The sequence below is a fragment of the Mustela erminea genome, chromosome 1, assembly GCF_009829155.1.
Source record: "Mustela erminea isolate mMusErm1 chromosome 1, mMusErm1.Pri, whole genome shotgun sequence".
Taxonomy (NCBI): domain Eukaryota; kingdom Metazoa; phylum Chordata; class Mammalia; order Carnivora; family Mustelidae; genus Mustela; species Mustela erminea.
In genome coordinates, this window is record NC_045614.1 from 3,117,983 (window position 1) to 3,137,057 (window position 19,075).

General features: G+C 56.7%; 2 protein-coding genes across 4 annotated transcripts in view; one reads left to right on the forward strand and one right to left on the reverse strand.

Moving 5' to 3' along the window:
* Positions 1-1,330: 1,330 nt before the first annotated feature.
* Positions 1,331-12,072, reverse strand: UBXN6 (UBX domain protein 6). 2 transcript variants are annotated; one of them, XM_032306700.1, is made up of 10 exons: positions 11,875-12,072; positions 8,845-9,008; positions 8,449-8,513; positions 7,530-7,658; positions 4,619-4,716; positions 3,984-4,059; positions 3,108-3,192; positions 2,666-3,016; positions 2,423-2,571; positions 1,331-1,890 (listed from the first exon to the last, which is right to left on the reverse strand). In XM_032306700.1, exons 1-10 carry the CDS (start codon positions 11,955-11,957, stop codon positions 1,762-1,764), a joined length of 1,329 nt encoding a protein of 442 aa, XP_032162591.1. In that variant the 5' UTR covers positions 11,958-12,072; the 3' UTR covers positions 1,331-1,761. The 2 variants fall into 2 exon arrangements, with proteins under 2 accessions (XP_032162591.1, XP_032162599.1); XM_032306708.1 differs by lacking the exon at positions 11,875-12,072 and adding an exon at positions 11,430-11,623.
* A 448-nt stretch (positions 12,073-12,520) lies between these two features.
* The window catches only part of HDGFL2 (HDGF like 2), a 28,003-nt gene continuing 21,448 nt past the window's right edge, over positions 12,521-19,075 (forward strand). The window contains exon 1 of one of the 2 annotated variants that reach the window (XM_032306668.1): positions 12,521-12,808. In XM_032306668.1, the coding sequence (XP_032162559.1) occupies positions 12,644-12,808 (165 nt within the window). In that variant the 5' untranslated portion in view covers positions 12,521-12,643. The remainder of the gene's footprint in view (positions 12,809-19,075) is intronic. The other variant, XM_032306658.1, reaches the window with a different exon arrangement.

Here is a 19,075-nt window from a genome sequence, read left to right on the forward strand (position 1 = left end):
ACCTGGTTCAAGGTGACAGCTTCTGGAAAGTGCTTCTGTCGGCCTATCCCTGCTGCCCATCTGTTAGGCCACCGGGACTGGAACTGTAGCTTCCAGATCGACTTAAGGGTTGGGTCACTCATGGGGAAGAATGCATGGACAGCTGTGGGCCCCTGTGCCCTGGAGCGGCCCTGTGTTGGGGCTGTAAGCGACCCCACCGAGACATCAGAGGCCTGGGGTGCGGGAATTTTGGCAGAATTCCTGGACCCCATTTAACCTGGACTGGCCCGTCAAGTTCTGTTCCTGCTGAGCCCGCGGGAGAGGAGGCAGCCACCGTGTTGGCGTTCAGCAGCCCCCAACTCAGCCAGGACCCCTTGCTGGGGGCAGGTGTGTGTGCCGCCTCTGGACGGGACTACCCAGCCAGTCAAGTCCCCTGGGACCCGTGTTAGGCGGTCATCTAACAACTTGGGAGTTAATGTCAAGTCACAGTTGGGCCGGGAGGGGACCAAGATGGGGCAGCAGAGGACAGGCCCCCATCTTGCCCTGTGTGGGAACAGCCAGATGGGAAGCAAAGGCATGTAAGGGGGCTTCTTGCCGGCTGGGGGCTAGAAGGTGTTTTTGATGGTAAAATCACATTTAGGCCTCAAACTTCCAAGTCTGTCTGTCACTGAGCTGGCGGTGGCCAGAGGACTGGCCACCACAGGCCTTTCTCTCTGCAGAGGAGAGGGTCTGGGAGGGGCCGGCCTGAGGAGAGGGGAGGGGACAGTCCAGGTGAAGTCAAGGGCATCTCTCCAGGGGACACATGACCAGGGCCAGCGCATCCTGGGCCCCACGCTCAGCTTCCGTTACTCACTTCCTGCGGCTGCTGGAACACACGGCTGCCACCTTGGCTTAAAACCACACTTGTTCCTATGGTTCGGGAGTCAGAAGTCTGCCATGGGCCTCACGGATTGGAAACCAGTGTGGGCAGCGCCAGCTCCTGGAAGCCCAGGAGGGGGGACCCGCCTGCCTTTTGCAGCTTCCAGAGGTGCCCATGTGGACTCGGGGCGGGGGGCTCCCCCTGTAGCCTCCTACCTCCTTCCAGGGGTGAGGACCCCTGTGGTGACGCTGGGCCCACCTGCCTACCCAGGACACTTGGTGTCTCCAACCACAGGCACAGCCACTTTAATCCTATAAAGTCACCACCACAGGAACTGGGGCTGAGGATGGGCCCCCCAACAATAAGACAAGAGCTCCCTGGGAGGTCCGCCCTCAGCAGGTGCCCACCCTGCCCCCCGCCCCAGGATCCACTCGGGGGGCCTCCTGTGCCGGCAGCCTGCAGCAGCCACTGCTTCAATTCAGCACCAGGAGACAAGTCTGATGTCATTTATTTGGGTTCGTAATTCAGCAACCACAGAACCGTGTCCTGGCAGGCCCTGCATCTCTCTCTGCCGCTGTCCCCAGCAACTGCTGTCCCTGGCAACCCCATGGCTCAGCATCAGGGCCAGCCGCGGCCATCTGGGCCACAGCTCATGGGGACTGGGCCCATGCCGCAGGCCTACTCTCCTGCCCAGGGGCCCTGTGAACAGGTACAGCGGCTGCCTCCCGAGAGCCCTCTCCCAGGCACGGGTCACAGCCCACCAGCGCTCCTCCCTGTGCCTGCAGAGCTCTCTGGGCCAGGGCAGGCACTTCCGGGGGAGTGGGGGACCCTGGGAGGAGGGAGACTGGGTGGGGGGCTAGTGGTGGAGGAAGCAGGAGAGTATGAGACAACCCACGTAGGCTAAAGCCAACCCTGCTTTTATTTCACGAGAGCTTCTCGATGGCTGCCAGGAGCTCAGGTTTCAGAATAGATGAGTCCGGATTGGCCCCTGCAGCCTTGATGTCTTCAAGCACCGCTGCGTCCCACGAGAAGGTCAGGAGGGCCGAGGGCACCTGCAGTGGGGTGAGAAAGCCTCAGCCGCACTTGGGCGTCTCTGTGCTGGGAGTCTCTGCATTCCATTCCTTGTGCTGGGGCCAGGGCCACGCTCGTCCTGGGCAGCTCCACGCCGGGGACCACATACCACAACCGGCCCATTCCCATGGCCTTGCCAACCTCAGGAACTCCGGAAGTCCCTCCAGTCTTCCCACAGGAGGGTCTGAAAGCTGCCCACCCCCCCACTTCCTCCCCAGGAAGGCCCTCATCTGGGATCCATCTGCCTTGGTTCTCCTCTTCAGAGAACTCTCACATGCCTGCCCTGTTCCCACTCTCTAGGTGGGAAACTGAGGCAGAGAGACATCACTTGGGGGCACACCACACATCCACAGGAAGGTGGGACTTGAACCCAGGGGCCCAGACTCCTGGGCCCCACACCACCCACTGCTCAAGGTGCCCCTTCCCCTGTTGGGGTTTGTGTGGGCAGGAAAACCCAGAGACGCACCCTGGGCCGCCGCCTACCCCCTCCCACGCAGGGAGCCCGTCACCCACCAGCCCGCACTCGTTGAAGGCCTGGCTCTCGTCCTCCGACAACCTCTGCCCGCCCGAGGCCAGCAGGTCGAAAGGCAGCCAATCATTCTGCAAGGCCTCCCGCACGAACGCGTACAGCGCGGCCACACGCTCCCGGGCGTAGAAGGTCCCTGGGTGGGCAGGACAATGGGGCCCCCCCACGGTCAGCAGGAGCACCGCCAGGGAGCACCGCCCGGGCCCGCCCCGTGGCCCTCGGACACGCACCCTGCAGCAGGCAGCCGTCGGGGAAGCGCACGCGCAGCAGCGTGTAGGTGTACTTGCGCAGCTCGCGCTGCTCCTCCCGCTCCCGCATGGCCTTGGTCCGCAGCACACTCAGCCGCTCCACCGCCTCGGACCTGAGCCTCTGCTCCCGCTTGATCTCCTCCGCCGTGAGGTTGAAGAAGTCCCCGGGCAGCTCGAACTGGGAAGCCATGGGCGAGGGCCGGAAGAGCCGGCGCTGGCGGGCCAGGGTGGCCCGCACGGGCTCAGCGATCAGAAGCTGCTCCTTGTGCCTCTGCAGGCTCTGGGGCTGGGCCAGGACGCCCTCACTCAGCACGTAGAACTCCTCGGGGCCCTCTGGGGCACACACAGGGGTCACTCTGCTGCCGCGGGGTGAGCCCCCACCCCTTTCCCTGGCACGGCCAAGACCCCGCTCCACCTCCCTTACCCTGATCAGGAACTGGAAGCAGTGCCTTCTGGAAACCAATGGCCTCAAAAAACTCATGGGTCCCTTCCAGGCAGTTAATGCGCTCCTGAGGGAGTGCAACCAGAGGTCACACAAGGCCGCGGGGCCTCCGGGAGGCCACCAGCCTCACTGACCACCCTGCTCGGCTCCTAGGTCTTGGAGCAATGGCCAACAGGGCGAACCCGCCAAAGCCGTCCCCAGAGCGGGGGCACGAGCACACTCGCCGCAACACAAGCCGCGGGGCCGCCACCAGCGGCTCGCAGAGGAGGCTAAAGGGCCAAGGGACAAGCAAGAGGACCCCAGAGGTGGGGGAGACCGGCTTCGTGGGATGTGGGGGCAGGAAGGGGGCAGGGGGCGGCCACAGCCACCAGAAGTCAGCAGCAAGCACCCTGCCAGCGGCACAGCTAACGTGGGCCACGGTGGCGGGACCCCGGGATTTTTCCACAGAAACCCCAAGTCTGCGTTTATGGGAGAAATCTCCCCAGTGCCCACGGCATCCCAACGCATTCAAATGAAGTCGAAACCCGCCAGGGTGGTGGGGAAAACACATAGTATAGACTCGTGATGCACGACCCATGTTCCCGAAGCCCTGAGTCCCCGGCTCCCCCCTGCTGCCTGCCCTGGCCCAGCCCTCCAGCCCCTGGTTCCGGCAGCCTCCCCTACACCGCCCACGGGCGCCATGCGCGTGCGTGTGTGTGCATGTGTGTGTGCGCGGGCATGTGTGCGTGTGTGCAGGTGCCTGCATGCGTGTGTGCGTGCATGTGTGTGTGCTTGTGTATGGTGTGTGCGTGCGGGCATGTGCGTGGTGTGCGCATGCGTGCACGTGGCCTGGCCACACCCCGCCGCGGGCAGCCTCACCTGGAACACTCGGTTCTGCAGCTTGATCTTCCTGTACTTCTCCTCCTCGGGGTGCAGGCAGATGTTGTCCAGGTACCTGCAGGAGAACGGGGGGCCGGAGCTGACAGTCCTACCTGGCCTCGTGCTAGGACGCACCCCGGAGGGCCCCCCGTGAAGCCCACCCCCTGGGGCTGACAGCCCCCACTGCTGCCCCCGACACAGCCCACCCTGGACCATTCCCGGGCCTCCCCCTTGGTCCTGCTTCCCCTGAGGACACCAACACACACAGCAGTGGGGTGCGGCAGACAGAGCCAGAGTAAGGGACCATGGAAGCCCCCGGGGCCCCAGGGGCTCACGAGCTACAGGGACTTCCTGGCATCCTCCCCCAGGCCTGTTCGAACAGATGAGGGGAGTGGGGGGGACCCTTCACTCCTCTGATACCCCGAAGGAAAGCCAGGATTGGGATTCCCTCACTTGGTAAACCCCTCCGTTTTACAGACAGGTAAACTGAGGTCCCGAGAGGCCAAGCCCCTCTCCAGAGGGCTTGGGGCAGGGAGTGCAGGGTGGGGCCTGGCTGCACTCCCGTGCTCCTTCCAGGCTCCCCCAGGAGGCTGCGGTCCGGGGTGGGGGCGACACCCCGCTGGCTGCCCGCTCACTTGGCAATGGTGTCCACACCCAGCTTCACCCGGTCCCGGTCTTTGTTGAACGTGTGGATCTTCATGATGGAGGCAGCCACGGGGTCCGTGGAGAAGTGCTGGGAGGAGGAAGGGAAGTGCATCAGGCACCCTTCCCTGCCCCCAGCAGCCTGGTCTCACTACTCAGGTGACAGAAGTCCCCTGGGAGGCCAGGAGCTTTCACTGAAACAAACTCAACTGTGCACTTTCAGCAAAGGAGGAGGAGGAGAGAGGCCCCCCTCCCCCCGTGCTCCAGCCTGGACCTCATCCTGCCCTGACCTCTAGGGAAGAGGGTGCGTCAAAGGCCAGATGATGCTACCCCCCGGGGTCCATCGGACAGACCTCTGCTACCCGGTTTCCCAGTTTAGTTGTCGGGGTGGGACAGAGGGGACAGAGACATCGACCGGCAGAAAAACCCGTCTCTGGATGAGAGGGGGCATGCTCTCAGGATGAGGCCAGGCCAGGCCTGCGTGACCTCCCATATACCCCCTGGGGACGAGCTCCTGCTCCAAATGCTGCTCTCAGGGGTTTCCAGGTACAGGGCCTGAGGGCACACAAGGGACAAAGGAGCAGAACGTCCAGAAAGGAGCCAAACCCGTACAGGAATCTGCCTTGTGATCGAGGCAGGTTTCACAGCTGTGACCAAAAAGCAGGTGTGTTCCATCACAGGGGGTTGGGGGGTCAGGAGAAGCTCGTAGCTATGGGGGGCCGGAGAGCACTGGCTTCATGCCTCAGGCTGGACAGGGTGAGAGCTTCTAGTTGGACTCAAGTGGTTTTTATGCACCAAAGTTTTAAACGTTGAATAACAAAAAGCAAAACAGAAAAGCACTAAAAAGCCATGTAAGAAACATTTTAATTCCCAAGTGCGGAAGGCCTTTCTAAGTGTGCCACAAAACCCAGAAGCCATAGGACCAACATACTCAATTACACAGATCAAACACCTCCATGTGGCAAAGCGACCACAAGCACAATCTGAAAGTAAAGCACTAGGGGAAAACATGTACGATTCACATCACAGGCAAAACACCAATTTCCCTAATATGTAAAAAGTGCCCACAAATCAACTTCAGAAAAAGGCCAGGGGAGCCTGGGGGCCCAGGCAGCCAAGTGTCCAACTCTTTATGGTCTCAGCTCAGGTCATGATCTCAGAGTTGTGGGGTCACCCACACTGGGCTCGGCGCTGGGCACGGAGCCCACTTTTTTCTGTTTTTTTTTTTTTTTTTAAGATTTATCTGTTTGACAGAGAGCAAAAACGAGAAGGCACACGCACACACGGGAAGAAGGAGCTGCAGACTCTCCACTGAGCGGGGAGCCCGATGCGGGGCTCGATCCCACAACCCTGGGATCACGACCTGAGCCAAAGGCAGACGCTTCACCCACTGAGCCCCCCAGGCATGGGGTCTACCTAACAAATAAATAAATAAATAAATAAACAAACAAACAAATAAATAAATAATCGATCCAACCATCCAACAGAAAGACGAGAAAGAGACACATTCTCTTCTGAAAACGTGGCCAACCTGAACCAAAGCGAAGGAAATGCACGTTACAACTATCCCGAGAGGGGCACCTGGGTGGCTCAGTGGGTTAAAGCCTCTGCCTTCGGCTCAGGTCATGGTCTCAGGGTCCTTAGATCGAGCCCCGCATCGGGCTCTCTGCTCAGTGGGGAGCCTGCTTCCTCCTCTCTCTCTCTGCCTGCCTCTCTGCCTACTTGTGATCTCTGCCTGTCAAATAAATAAATAAAATCTTTAAAAAAAAAAACAAAAAAAAACACAAAAAAACACAACTATCCCAAGATATTTTCACCTGTCCATCCGGGGGAAGACAGACAGAGCATGTGCAACCCCCACAGGGACGGTGTGGTCCCCGTGATCTAGGGGAGCCGCTGGCGGAGCGCGAATGGGGACAGGCCCTTGGAGGCTCAGCAGCGGCCGCTGTCCGCACCCCACGCACGCGTCCACACAGCGCTCCCTCCCGCCCTGGGACTGACCACGGCTCTGTGTCACGTCACTGTTCCCGCTAGGACAGGACACACCGGCCATACAGTCCTCAGCAAGGAGCTTTCTAAACAGCTCCAGAACTTATGTCAAGTTGCTAAGAGTGCAGAACTGTCCCTCAGATGGTTCAGAAAAAACTAGAAAGGGGTGACAGGACAAATGCAGAAAAACATTAATGCCCGTGAACTCGGGGTAAGGTGCGGCAGAGGCCCCCGTCCTCCCCCTCCGTCTTGCGGGCACGGTCGGTGACACGGGAAGGGGCAGCTAGGAGACAGATAATGAGCGCTGCTCATCAGCGGGCCTTAAAATAGGGAGATTAGCCTGGATTATCCGGCGGGTGCAGCGTAATGTCGAGGTCCCTTCAAGGGGAAGAGAGGAGAGAGGCGGCCCGAGCACGACCCGGGCCTGGCGCGCTGGCTGCGAGGGCGGAGGGAGCCGCCGCGGACAGCCTGGAGGCCGGACGGGGCCGGGCCGCGCTCCTCCCCCATCCCCCGGAGCGTCCAGATGGAACTCGGGGCCGCTGCCACCTTGACTCGAGCCCAGTGGGACCCGTGCCACGCTCCTAGCTTCTAGAACCGGGAGGGAACGCGTGCCCTCTGAAGCCACCGGCTTCGTCAGAGTTTTGTCAGGGCAGGGATAGCAAACTCAGACCTGGGGAAAGCGGGTGCGGGGTTGGACAGCTGCGCCTACCTGGAAGCCTCTCTGGAAAGGGCCGGAAACCACAGAGAGCGGTCGCCTCCAGGAAGGGAAGGCGAGAGGCGGCTCCTCTTCAGCCGCCCTGGGGCACTGGACATTTCGTACCCCACGCACACGCTGCCTCTCCAGGGAGACAGCGCATGCACCATCCACGCAGACCCGAGCCACCTGCCGGGGCAGGACCCGGCACTGCCACTCACCGAGAGAATGGCCTCTTTGATGTGGGCATCCCGCTGGTCCTTCCTGAGCGTGGCCCCGGTGAGCGGGCACGTGAAGCACACTCCGGGCACTGCCAGATGGGCGGAGCCCTCCTCTTTGGCCTCGGGCACCTGGGGGGGCGGTGCAGGCGGTTGAGCCCAGAGCCACCACGCTGCCGCCTCTGCGGGTTGGCGCTGGGACAGTCCAGCCCCGCACCACTGCCCTGCAGAGCCCACCTTCAGCTCTATAAAATGGCTCAGTGGGGCTTGCACACAACCGAAGGATGGGGGACAGAGAGTGTGGGGGGACAGAAAGTGGGGGGCGGCTCTGGACGCGGGGCCAATGCTCTGCAGTGGCCCCGCTCATGGTTCCCGCATCTCGTGGGGATGCAGCCCGCAGGCGAGTCAGGAGTCACCGCAACCTAGAGGAGTCTCAACTGCTCTCTGGACCTCCGTCCCTAGGCACTGTCTAGGGCCTTTTCCATTCTAAAACTCAGTGAGAGCCCCAGGGTCAGGTTGCTCAGAACACCCTTTCCACCAAGCTCCCCTTTAAAGCCCACCTCCCTCAGGAAGCCGTCCCTGATGCCACTAGTCCGAACAGCCCTCCCAATTCCCCGGAAAACAGCTAAGGGCAGGAGTTGAGTGTGACAAGGTCCCAGTCAACCCCACCTTCAACCACAACCTGCTCCCACCGTCCCAGGCGGGGCTCCCCACACTGCCTTTGTGCACAAGGACAGAGGTGACCTCCGGCCACCCTGACTTCTCCTCTGTGTCCCCCACCCCAGCACCGCACGCTTACAGCCCCAGGGCTGGGCCCCCGGCTCGTAATGAGGAAATGGCCAATTAAACCAACACAGGCAAGAACCAGCTCCCCGCTCTGGAAGGCCCCGCGGGCGTCTGGCTGCTGTGCAGATGTCTTTACCGTGTTGCTCCCGGGGGCCTCTGTGCTCCCGCCGACAGTTGCTTCAGCTCGAAGTTCCTTTCTCACTGGAGACAGGACAGAGACAGGCGGGTTGTAAGCCCTGGTGTGTCCCCAGGCACACATCCCCAAGACCCAAGACCGGAGAGGGTCAAGATCTAGTCCTTCCTCTCCTGGGGGGGGGGGGCTGCCTGAGCCACCTCCCCCCGCCCCTGGGCTTCCCCTGATCACCCGATGACAACCCTGTCTCGCTCCCTTCTCCCCTCCTCAGCCTTCCAGACTGTAGCATCCTTGTGCCTTTCTGCCCTGTCCCCCTCCAATGACTTGAGACTTCAGAGCCCCCAAAGTTGCTGGTCCCATAACTATTTCCACCCCGGGCCAAGCACAGGCCTCGCTCACCCTGGTTGCGGATGGACTCCTGCGACGTGGGGCCCCGGGCCCTGGGCTGCTTCTGTTCAAGCCGGGCCAGGGCCGCCGCGGCCGCCATCTGGGCCTCATCCGTGGGTCCCTGGCGGGCTTGCCGCAGTGCTGGCTGGGTGGGTTTTTCTTTGGGGGCCCTCTCCCTGGGGACAGGCAGAGGAAAAGTGAGGTGACACAGGGTCAGACAGAAGAGCCTCTGTCCCTCTTCCACTTCTGCGCCATCGGACAGACCCCTCCCTCTTTCCCCAGGGGTCACCTGCAGTCTCTAGATGGTTCTAACACAGAAGAGCCCCAGGAGGCAGAGGCAGGTCTGCTCCCAGCTCTGCCCCTGAGGGCAAGTCCCGCATGAGCCCAAGCCTCAGGGTCCTGGCAGCTCAACAGGGGGACCGCCAGCCCGCCCACACGGGCCACCACTCCGCAAGTGTGAGAGCCCCTGTGAGAAGGCACCCCACTGCCCTGAGGAACTGAGGAGACTCAAAGCTCTCACTCCTCTCCACCATCCCCCCACGAGCAAGACCAACCCTGCCAGTCTGTGGAAGCCAGGCGCTGCAGCTTCGTTAGTAGGCGCCTACGGTTTGCCTGGCAGTATGCCAGCTCACACGGCAGGGGCTGGGTCTGCTCTTGCCTCTACCTGGGGAAACTAGCCCAGGACGCATGCTCCCAGGTCCACAGGGCACAGAAACGATCCGGCCTTCCCCTGCGGAGAAGCCCGTCCCCAACACCCTACTCTAATTCACCTGCCTCGCCTCCTTCCCTCAAGACCCTCTCCAGGTACCAAGGCTTGGAAGTATCCGCACTACATCCCCAGAACTTTCTAAGCAGCCAAGGCTCTGGGTTCCTGGCCTCACTACTCCTGCCCTGCTCAGAGCCACGGATGGCCTGATTATTGTGTCCCGACCTCTCTGGGACCTGCTTCCTGCCCATCCCTGGCCCCCTGTCCACAGCTGACAAGCTCATGTTGAAGAAAAGATGAATCACACACCCCACCCTTGCTCCATGTGACATTTAGTTCCATCAAAATACCATTTTCAAAACACCTTACTCGCCCTCTTGAAGGCTCCATGGGGCAGCCAAAGGGATCCTTTTAATCCTAAGCCAGAGCTTGTCACTCCTGCACCAAGCCTGTCTACCACATGCACAACACAGACCTAAAGCCTCCCCGACCCGCAGGCTCTTCACACCTCCCAATCTACTCTGCTTTCCTACCCCACTGGCTCCTACCACTGGGCCTTTGCACTTTCTACACTTTCTGCCCGGAATATTCTGTCTGCATGTGGGATGAGGAAAGAAGGTCTGGGAGCAGCCGGGGCTGCTTAGGGGTGTGTGTGTGTGTGTGTGTGTGTGTGTGCGTGTGTGTGTGTGTGTGTGTAAACACTGATTTTCTCATGGCTAAACTTCTCTGGCTCTTGGCTTAGATGTCTCCTTCCCAAAGAGGCTTCCAGGATGCCCTAACAGTCCCCCAAATCACTTGCCATCTCCTGACCCAGCTTATTTTCCCTCACAGCTCTGAGTACCACCTAATGTCTCACCACACATGTGCTGGTTCATCTGTTCACACCTCCCCCCTGGAAGCTGAGCCCTGAGACAGCAGAGACCTTCTCTTACCCATGAAACCCATGACAGCCCTTGTCACACACCCTGAGCCCCCAGTCTTGCCCAACGGCGTCACAGAAGCCCGGATCTCCACGCTACTTCCCTCTTCCTGGCGTCTTGTCTGATACAGTCATCACCCACACGGCCCCCGCCTCCTCCCCGTCACACTCAGTCCCCGCTGCACCAGCCCCACCTCTGCCCAGTACTTATGGAACAAATGAATGGACCTGTTTGGTCCACCCCCTCTCCCTGGCCCTCTCTTAAGCTGCCCTCCTCTCCCAGGCTCCCAGGACCTGATTCAGTCTACTGGGCTTCCCTCCCTGACTCAGGAACTTGGCCCTAGTGGGTCTCCTTCGTCTCACTCTCAGGAACCCCCAATCCCCACAACAGATGCCCTGAGGGCATGTACCCACTCTCCGTCACCCACCCCCGCTGCCTCAGGATGCCCTTCCTGCAGCCTCCCTGCCTCCCTGCCTCCCCCTCACCACCGCCCTCTCCACAATCCCTTCCATTACCCCCCACAGACCCCACGCAGGGCTGACATCTTCAGCCACTCCCCTTCCTAGACCCCACTCAGTCCCCAAAGCCCCCGCCCCCTCTACACTTCCTTTGGTCTTCCCAGCCCACCAGAGCCCTTCATCTTCTGTCCTCCCCTGAGTCTCCAGACTGGCCCCTGGCCCTTCTCTTCCCTGAGTCCTCCCCAGACGTCCACAGTGGCCTGGATGAGCACTCCGCTGGCCTGCCTTCTTCTCCCCTCTCCTCCCAGCTCCCCCTCAGGACCTCCCGTCTGCCTCAGCCTTCGCCCACAAGGTCCCCATCTCTTCCCCTGATGCCTCCAGCTCCCCACCTCTACCATCACCCGCCTCCATTTCCCTCCCAGACCTCCCTAAGCCTCTCCGACCCCCGCGCCCCCAGTCCACCGAGCCCTCTTCCAACACCGCCTCAGGCTCCCTGGCCTTAATCACACTTACCCGATCCTCCCTCAGGCTCCAGAACCGAGGCCCAGATCCCTACCGCCATGGAAGCTACGCCTCCCCACTCTTTACGACCCCAGCTGTTCTCGCATCTTCCGGCTCTGTGTGCAATCTCCGAACACCTAGATTCCCTAGGTGATGCCCCTCCGGGGCCCCTTTACAGCCCACTCACTCTCCTACGGTTTCTCCAATGACCCCCAACTCTGCACCCCGCCCCCTAGCCGCCGCCTCCAGCCCCGCCCCCCGAGGCCTCGACAACCCCCCCGCCCCGCCCCCGGAGGCTACCCCTCCCCTTGCTCCCACCGTCGCCCCCCGGCGCCCCGCCCCCAGAGAGCTCTCCCCACCCCGAGACGCTAGGACTCCCCTCCCCGCCCCTAGCCCTCTCTGGGCTCCCCCTCCCATGCTCGCCTTCGGATCTCAAGCATCGACGCGGGTCACTCACCCCACGGACTCCGTGAGCTTCTGACCAGGTCCCGCGCTCTTGAACTTGATGTCAGCTTTGATCTCCTGGAAGAACTTCTTCATGGTGGCGGCGGGCCCGGCGGCAGGGGGCCGCGGGGGGCGGGGGGGGGGCGCAGGGCCCAGTCGGGGTGGGGCCGGCAAGAGCCAACAACCGGAAAGAAAATACCTTGCTGCCGGAAGTCCCGCCTTCAAGAGGCCGCCCACGTGACAATCGGCCGGGGGTGCCTCTCTAGCTCTCCGCGCCTCACTGGCCCGTGGCGGCCGCTCTGCACCCCTGGGCCGCGTCTCGGCGCTTTTTCCGGACTCCGTTGCCAGGGGCGACGAGCGCGCTTCCGGCTGGAGGCTACGCCGCCCTCGCTGCACAGCTTTCCCCAAAGCGGTGTGTCGGAGAAGGCGGGGCCGGCCCGCGGAACTTGGTCCTGACCTTTTCCCTGCGCGAGAGCCTTCCCTGGATGCCCCACGCAGCTCAGTGTGGGGGCGTTCAGGGCCGTGGAGACCGTCCTGGTGCCCGGCGCTGTGGTTCTCTCGGGCACACGTGCTGGAGGCGCGGGAGGGGGCGCACGAGCGAGGGCCTGGGGACCCACGGGGGCGCATCCCCACGGCGTCTGGGCCAGGCGCCCTAAAGTCATCTTCACAGGATTTAGGAAAGAATCCGGTGCAGCCCGGACAAAGCTTGCGGAGCTTTGGCTTCCTGCGAAGTGGGCCCAGGACGGGCGTCCCCCTCGTCGGACCCCATTGTCAGGGTCACGATGGCGTCAGAAAGCTTTCAAGAAATGTCAGAGGTTGCAATGACTTGCTCTCTGCGTACTGAGAGTCGGCCCTGTACCAGCGGGGAAGCACACACAAATTCCCCGACCTCGCAGCCCTCGTGGAGTTTCCGATGGGGCTGGGCAGACAGAGGAGGCGAGAGTCAGGTCTGGGGCCGAGTGGATGGTGTTAAGCGCTAGAGAGAGAAGGTGGACGCTGGGAGCAAGGGAGGGCGGCTGGGGACCGTTGGCAACATCACCTAAGAGGGGGGCCGGCGCAGGAACGGGGCGTGCGTTTTTGAGACCACGGGGGGGAAATGCGGAGGTGTCTGGGCATCAGATGATATAAAGTAGCTGCAGTTGCTTTTGTAGGGGTGAGAGGGGCACGGCGGTAGCTTTGGTTCATCTGGGTTTTGTTTTGTTTTCTCTTTTGACCCCTTTCCTCCGTTTCTACCAGCCCCCGCCTCAGGGAACCCGCCCATGGGCTCTCCTTATCTATAAGCTTCCTGGGGTTCTTTGTGTTTCTTCTTACGTTTTTAAAAAATTTTTAAAATATTTTATTTATTTATTTGACAAAGAGAGAGATCACAAGTAGGCAGAGAGGCAGGCAGGAAGCGGGCTTCCTGCTGAACAGAGAGGCCCATGCGGGCTGGATCCCAGGACCCTGAGATCATGACCTGAGCTGAAGGCAGAGGCTATAACCAACTAAACCACCCAGGCGCTCCTACTTTTTCTTTTATTTTTAAGATTTTATTTATTTATTTATTATTTATTTATTTGTAAGATTTTATTTATTTATTTGACAGACAAAGATCACAAGTAGTCAGAGAGGCAGGCAGAGAGAGGAGGAAGCAGGATCCCCGAGGAGCAGAGAGCCCAGGACCCTGGGATCACGACCTGAGCCAAAGGCAGAGGCTTTACCCCACTGAGCCACCCAGGCGCCTCTCTTACTTTCTTTGTTTAGATTCCACGTATAAGAAACATCTTATGGTGTTTGCTTTTCTCTGCCTGACTTGTTTCACTTAATGCCCTTGAGGTCCATCCACGTTGTCACGAATGGCAAGATTTCCTTTTTATTTATTTTTTTTGGCTGAGTGATATTTCATCATATATCCATACCACCTCCTCTTTATCCATCTGTCCTTCCATGCACACGGGCTTGTTTCCATAGTTGGTCATTGTGAGTTGTGCTGCAAGGAACATGGGTGTTGCACACTTCTTTTCGAATTAGTGGTTTTGTTTTCTTCAGGTACAAGTGTAATTGTTGGATTATGATACCTTTTTTTTATTTTTAAGAGATTTTATTTATTTGACAGCAAGAGAGGGACAAGCCGACTCTGGGCTCAACCAACTGAGCCACATATGTGCCCCTGGTACTTCCATTATTTATTTTTTTTTTTTTTGAAGCTTTTATTTATTTGACAGAGATCATAAGTAGGCAGGGAGGCAGAAAGAGGAGGAAGCAGGCTCCCTACCGAGCAGAGAGCCCAATGTGGGACTGAATCCCAGAACTCCAGGATCATGACCTGAGCCGAAGGCGGAGGCTTTAGCCCACTGAGCCACCCAGGCGCCCTGGTACTTCCATTTTTAATATTTTTAGGGACCTTTATACTGTTTTTCCATAGTGGCTCTACCAACCTACATTCCCACAAGCAATGCATGAGCATTCCTATCTTGCCACATCTTTACTAACCCTTGTTTCTTGTCTTAATAATAGCTGTCTTAACAGGTATCAGGTGATCGTTTGTGGTTTCATTGTGCATTTGCCTAATGATTGGTTGATTACCTTTTCATGTTCCTGTGGGCCATCTGTATGTTTTCTTTGGGAAAATGTCTTCAGATGGAGGAAGGAGCCCTGAGCTGAGGAAAGCAGACAGCTTCTAGGAGCTGGGAAACGCAATGAAACGGATTCTCCCCTAGAGCTTCCAGAAGGAGTGCAATTTCACAAACACATGGATTTTAGCTCATTGAAACTCACCTTGGATTTCTGACCTCCAAAATGGTAAAAAATCAATTTAGTTTGTGGTAATTTGTTCCCTAAACAGGTAAGGGCGCCTGGGTGGCTTGATCAGTCAAGCGTCTGCCTTCAGCTCAGGTCATGATCTCGGAATCCTGGGAATGAGCCCCACATTGGGCTCTCTGCTCATTGGGGAGTCTGCTTCTCCCTCTCCCTCTGCTATTCCCCTGCTAGTGCTCTCTCTCTCTTACTCTCTCTCTCTCTCAAATAAATAAAATCTTAAAAAGGTTATAAAAATAATAATGTGGTCTGGAACATATTGGTTGCTCAATAAATGTTACTGATTTTTTGTTTGAAGACTTATTTTTATTTATTAAAGATTTTATTTTTAAGTGATCTCTACACCCAAGGTGGGGCTTAAACTCCTGATCCTGAGATCAAGAGTCACATGCTCTATGGACTCAGTCAGGCGGGCCCCTGTAAATGTTACTCATTCTTGTACTTGGCTAAATGGGTGGTAAATATTTCCTCATGATAGTCCCCGAGCAAACCAAGCCTGCAGCACACTGTAGGGGCTCAGGCGGCCTGCTGTTTGGAGGGGGCTGTTTCTTGCTGTTCTGGGGGGTCAGTGGTAGCTCCCTCTCTAACTGGCCTCTTCTGGCCTGCTGCCAGGCCCCATTTCTTAGGGAACTGGAAGTAACCTCACCTCCCCAGGTGATGACTAAGGGCTCAACCATTGTCTTCACAGGCCTCTGATCTGGCAGGAGAACATGGATCCTCTCCTGCCTCCTCCTGCCACTTTGGGGGGCCCTCCCCACCTTCTGGGAGCAAGCTGGCCCCAGCTTTCACCAAAGCTTCATCATTTCCCAGCTGCTCAATGTGGCTCAATGAGGTCGGAGTCTGGTTTTCTGGCCTGGTTCAGAGTCTGGGGAAAAAGCGTGTGCAGAATCAGGAGGGCTTTGGAAAGGGGGGGCCCACAGAAGAGGCATTTGAGCCCCTGCACTCCATGTCTCACTTCAGGCAAGTCAGGCCCCCGTTGGGCCTCAGGCCTCAGTCTCTCTCTATATCTAATTCAGGCCCCTCCATACCATCTTCATTCCTTTTTCAACTTCCACACTTGGTCCCTGTGTGATTTAGCATATATAAGATACAGGACACCCCATGAGATCTGATTTTTTTTTTTCTAAGATTTTATTTATTTATTAGAGAGAGCGAGAGAGCACGAGGAGGGAGGGTCAGAGAGAGAAGCAGACTCCGGGCTGAGCAGGCAGCCCCATGTGGGACTCGATCCTGGGACTCTGGGATCATGACCAGAGCCAAAGGCAGCCACTCAACCGACTGAGCCACCCAGGCACCCTAGATCTGAATTTCAGATAAAAAAACAAATACTTGGGACACCTGGGTGGCTCAGTTGGTTAAGTGTCTGCCTTCGGCTCAGGTCATGATCCCAGGGTCCTGGGTTCCAGCCCTGCATCAGGCTCCCTGCTGAGCAGAGAGCCTGCTTCTCCCTCTCCCTCTGCTGCGCCCGTTCTCTCTCTCTCTCTCTGTCACATAAACAAATAATCTTAAAACAAACAAAAAAACCAAAATACCTGAATGGTATCTATATAACATTGAGTTACAATTTTAACCATTTTAAGGAACTATGAATTAGGTATTTCTTTTCTTTTTTTTTTTAATTTGTTTACTTATTTGACAGAGATCACAAGAAGGCAGAGAGGCAGGCAGAGAGAGAGGAGGAAGCAGGCTCCCCGCTGAGCAGAGAGCCCGCTGCGCTGCGGAGCTCGATCCCAGGACGCTGAGATCATGACCTGAGCTGAAGGCAGAGGCCTCAACCCACTGAGCCACCCAGGCGCCCCGAATTAGGTATTTCTATAGGATGTTATTTATGATCAATTATATTTTTACAGTGGTAAATATACATAGAATTAACTCTTTCAACCATTTTTATTTTTTTTTTTAAGATTTTATTTTTTTATTTGACAGACAGAGTTCACAAGTAGGCAGAGAGGCAGGTGGAGAGAGAGAGAGAGAGAGAGAGAGAGAGGAGGAAGCAGGCTCCCTGCGGAGCAGAGAGCCCTATGCCGGGCTCAATCCCAGGACCCTGGGATCATGACCCGAGCTGAAGGCAGAGGCTTTAACCCACCGAGTCACCCAGGCACCCCTCAACCATTTTTTTAAAAAATATATTTATTTATTTATTTGACAGAGATCACAAGTAGGCAGAGATGCAGGCTGAGATAGAGATAGGGAAGAGGCTCCCTGCTGAGCAGAGAGCTGGATGCAGGGCTCGATCCCAGGATCCTGGGATTGTGACCTGAGCTGAAGGTAGAGGCTTTAACCCACCGAGCCACCCAGGTGCCCCACCCCTCAACCATTTTTAACTGTGCAACTTGATGGCATGAAGCACACCACACCATCCTGCTGTCACCCCCACCCTCTGTCTCCAGAACTTTCCATCTCCCCAAGTGGAAACTCTGTCCCCATGAAGCACGGACTCCCCACCTCCTGCCCCAGCCCTGGCTCCTACCATCTCCTCTCTGTCTGTGCAGTTGGGACTCCTCTGGAGACCACCTGGGAGTGGGGTCCTTCAGGATTTGTCATTTGCATCTGGTTTATTTCATTGAGCAGAACGTCTTCAAGGTTCATGCATGTTATTGGACGTGTAACAAATAATTTTCTAGCATAGGTATGTCACAAATATTGCATGAGCCAAATGGAACATACTTATACTGAAAAGGTATTTGTTGTGTATCTGCGATTTAGATTTAATTGGGCATTCTGATTTTTATCTGACAATTCTAACTTATAGCTCTTTTCGGCCCGAGAAATCATTTTTATTTTTATTTATTTATTTATTTATTTATTAAAAGATTTTATTTATTTATTTGACAAACAAAGATCACAAGTAGGCGGTGGAGGGAGGGAGTGAAAACAGGCTCTCCACTGAGCAGAGAGCCCGATGTGGGGCTCGATCCCAGGACCCTGAGATCATGACCCGAGCCGAAGGCAGAGGCTTTAACCGCTGAGCCACCCAGGCACCCCTCATTTTTATTTTTTAAAGATTTCACTTATTTGAGAGACAGAGATCACAAGCAGGCAGAGAGGCAGGCAGAGAGAGAGGGGGAAGCAGGCTCCCTGCTGAATCCCAGGACCCTGGGATCATAACCTGAGCCGAAGGCAGAGGCCCCAACCCATTGAGCCACTCAGGTGCCCCCCGAGAAATCATTTTTAGACAAAGGTGTGTTGATAAATAATTCACATTCCCGAAATTTCATGTTTTAGGGATACAATTAAAAGAATTTCATTTTATATTTGCAAAGTAGTAAGACCGTCACCACAATCTAAAACATTTCCATCACCTGCAAAAGAAACCTTATACTGCCCTTTGTATGAAATTATAAATTTTAACTCTGGATTCCTAACCGTAGATCAAAGTAACTACTTTTGTCTTGAAAGATTTGCCCTTTTTGGACATTCCATCAAATAGCATATGATATTGGAGAGTATGTGACCTCTTGTTTGGCTTATTTCACTGCCTCTCGTGTTTTGGGGGCACTTCCAGGTGGTAGTGTGTGTCAGTGCTGCTTTTCTTTTCATTGCTGAATAGTGTTCGTTGCAAGGATATAGCACATTTGTTTTACCCACTCACATTATCAACGGACACTTGGGTCTTTCTGCTTTTTGGCTGTTGTGAATCATGCTGTGATGACTATTACTGCACAGGTTTTTGTGGGGAGTGTGTTTTCATTTCTCTTGGGTAGATTCCTAGGGTCATGTGGCTAAGTCTATGTTTCACTTTTTAAAAAAGTCTTTTGCAGATGTATTTCATGTGCATAAGGATGTATCGAGACTAAAGTATTATTTTTGTACCCTGTGATCAGATCTCTCCCATGTTTTCCCAAGAAGCTAAAATAAAAGCCAGACTGTTCACACCCGTTCCCAAGGCACTAGGAAAGATCCTCGACGGACCCACTCACGTGCTCCATCCTCTCTGGCTCAGACGTTTGCATTTGCTCTCCCCTCCGCCCTACGTGCCTTCTCTGTATCCATTTCACTCCACTGGCCCATCTTTATTGCCCTGCGAGTCTCTAGAGTCTCTACCTAAATTACCAGCCCCAAAGCCCGCCCTGGCCCCTCCCCGACTACTCAGCATTTTCCTAAGCACTCTGGCTCTTTTACCTCCAGTTCCTACCAAGGGTCACTAGAACGAAATTAACAAAGGTGCCTGGGTCAAATCCTCTGCCTTCGGCTCAGGTCCTCATGGTCTCAGAGTCCGGGGATCGAGCCCCACGTCGGGTGGCTTAGCGGGGAGCCTGCTTCCCTCTCTCTCTGTCTGCCTCTCTGCCTGCTTGTGATCTGTCAAAAAAGTAAAATCTTTAAAAAGAAAAAAAAAAAAAAAGAGCGAAGTTAACAGAGGAGGTAGCAGCATCTGGTGCTCCCAGTATTTCCGACGGCCAGGCGCAGTCCGCAAGGCT

Bases quoted from the DNA above. Each gene is read 5' to 3' on its own strand.
- UBXN6 (XM_032306700.1), bottom strand. From the start codon at position 11,957: ATGAAGAAGTTCTTCCAGGAGATCAAAGCTGACATCAAGTTCAAGAGC. The intron at 4,717-7,529 runs GTGAGTGGCAGT...TCCTCCTCCCAG, and splicing joins TCAAAGAGGCCATTCTCTCG to CACTTCTCCACGGACCCCGT. The intron at 3,017-3,107 runs GTAAGGGAGGTG...TGTGTGCCCCAG, and splicing joins GCTTCCAGTTCCTGATCAGG to AGGGCCCCGAGGAGTTCTAC.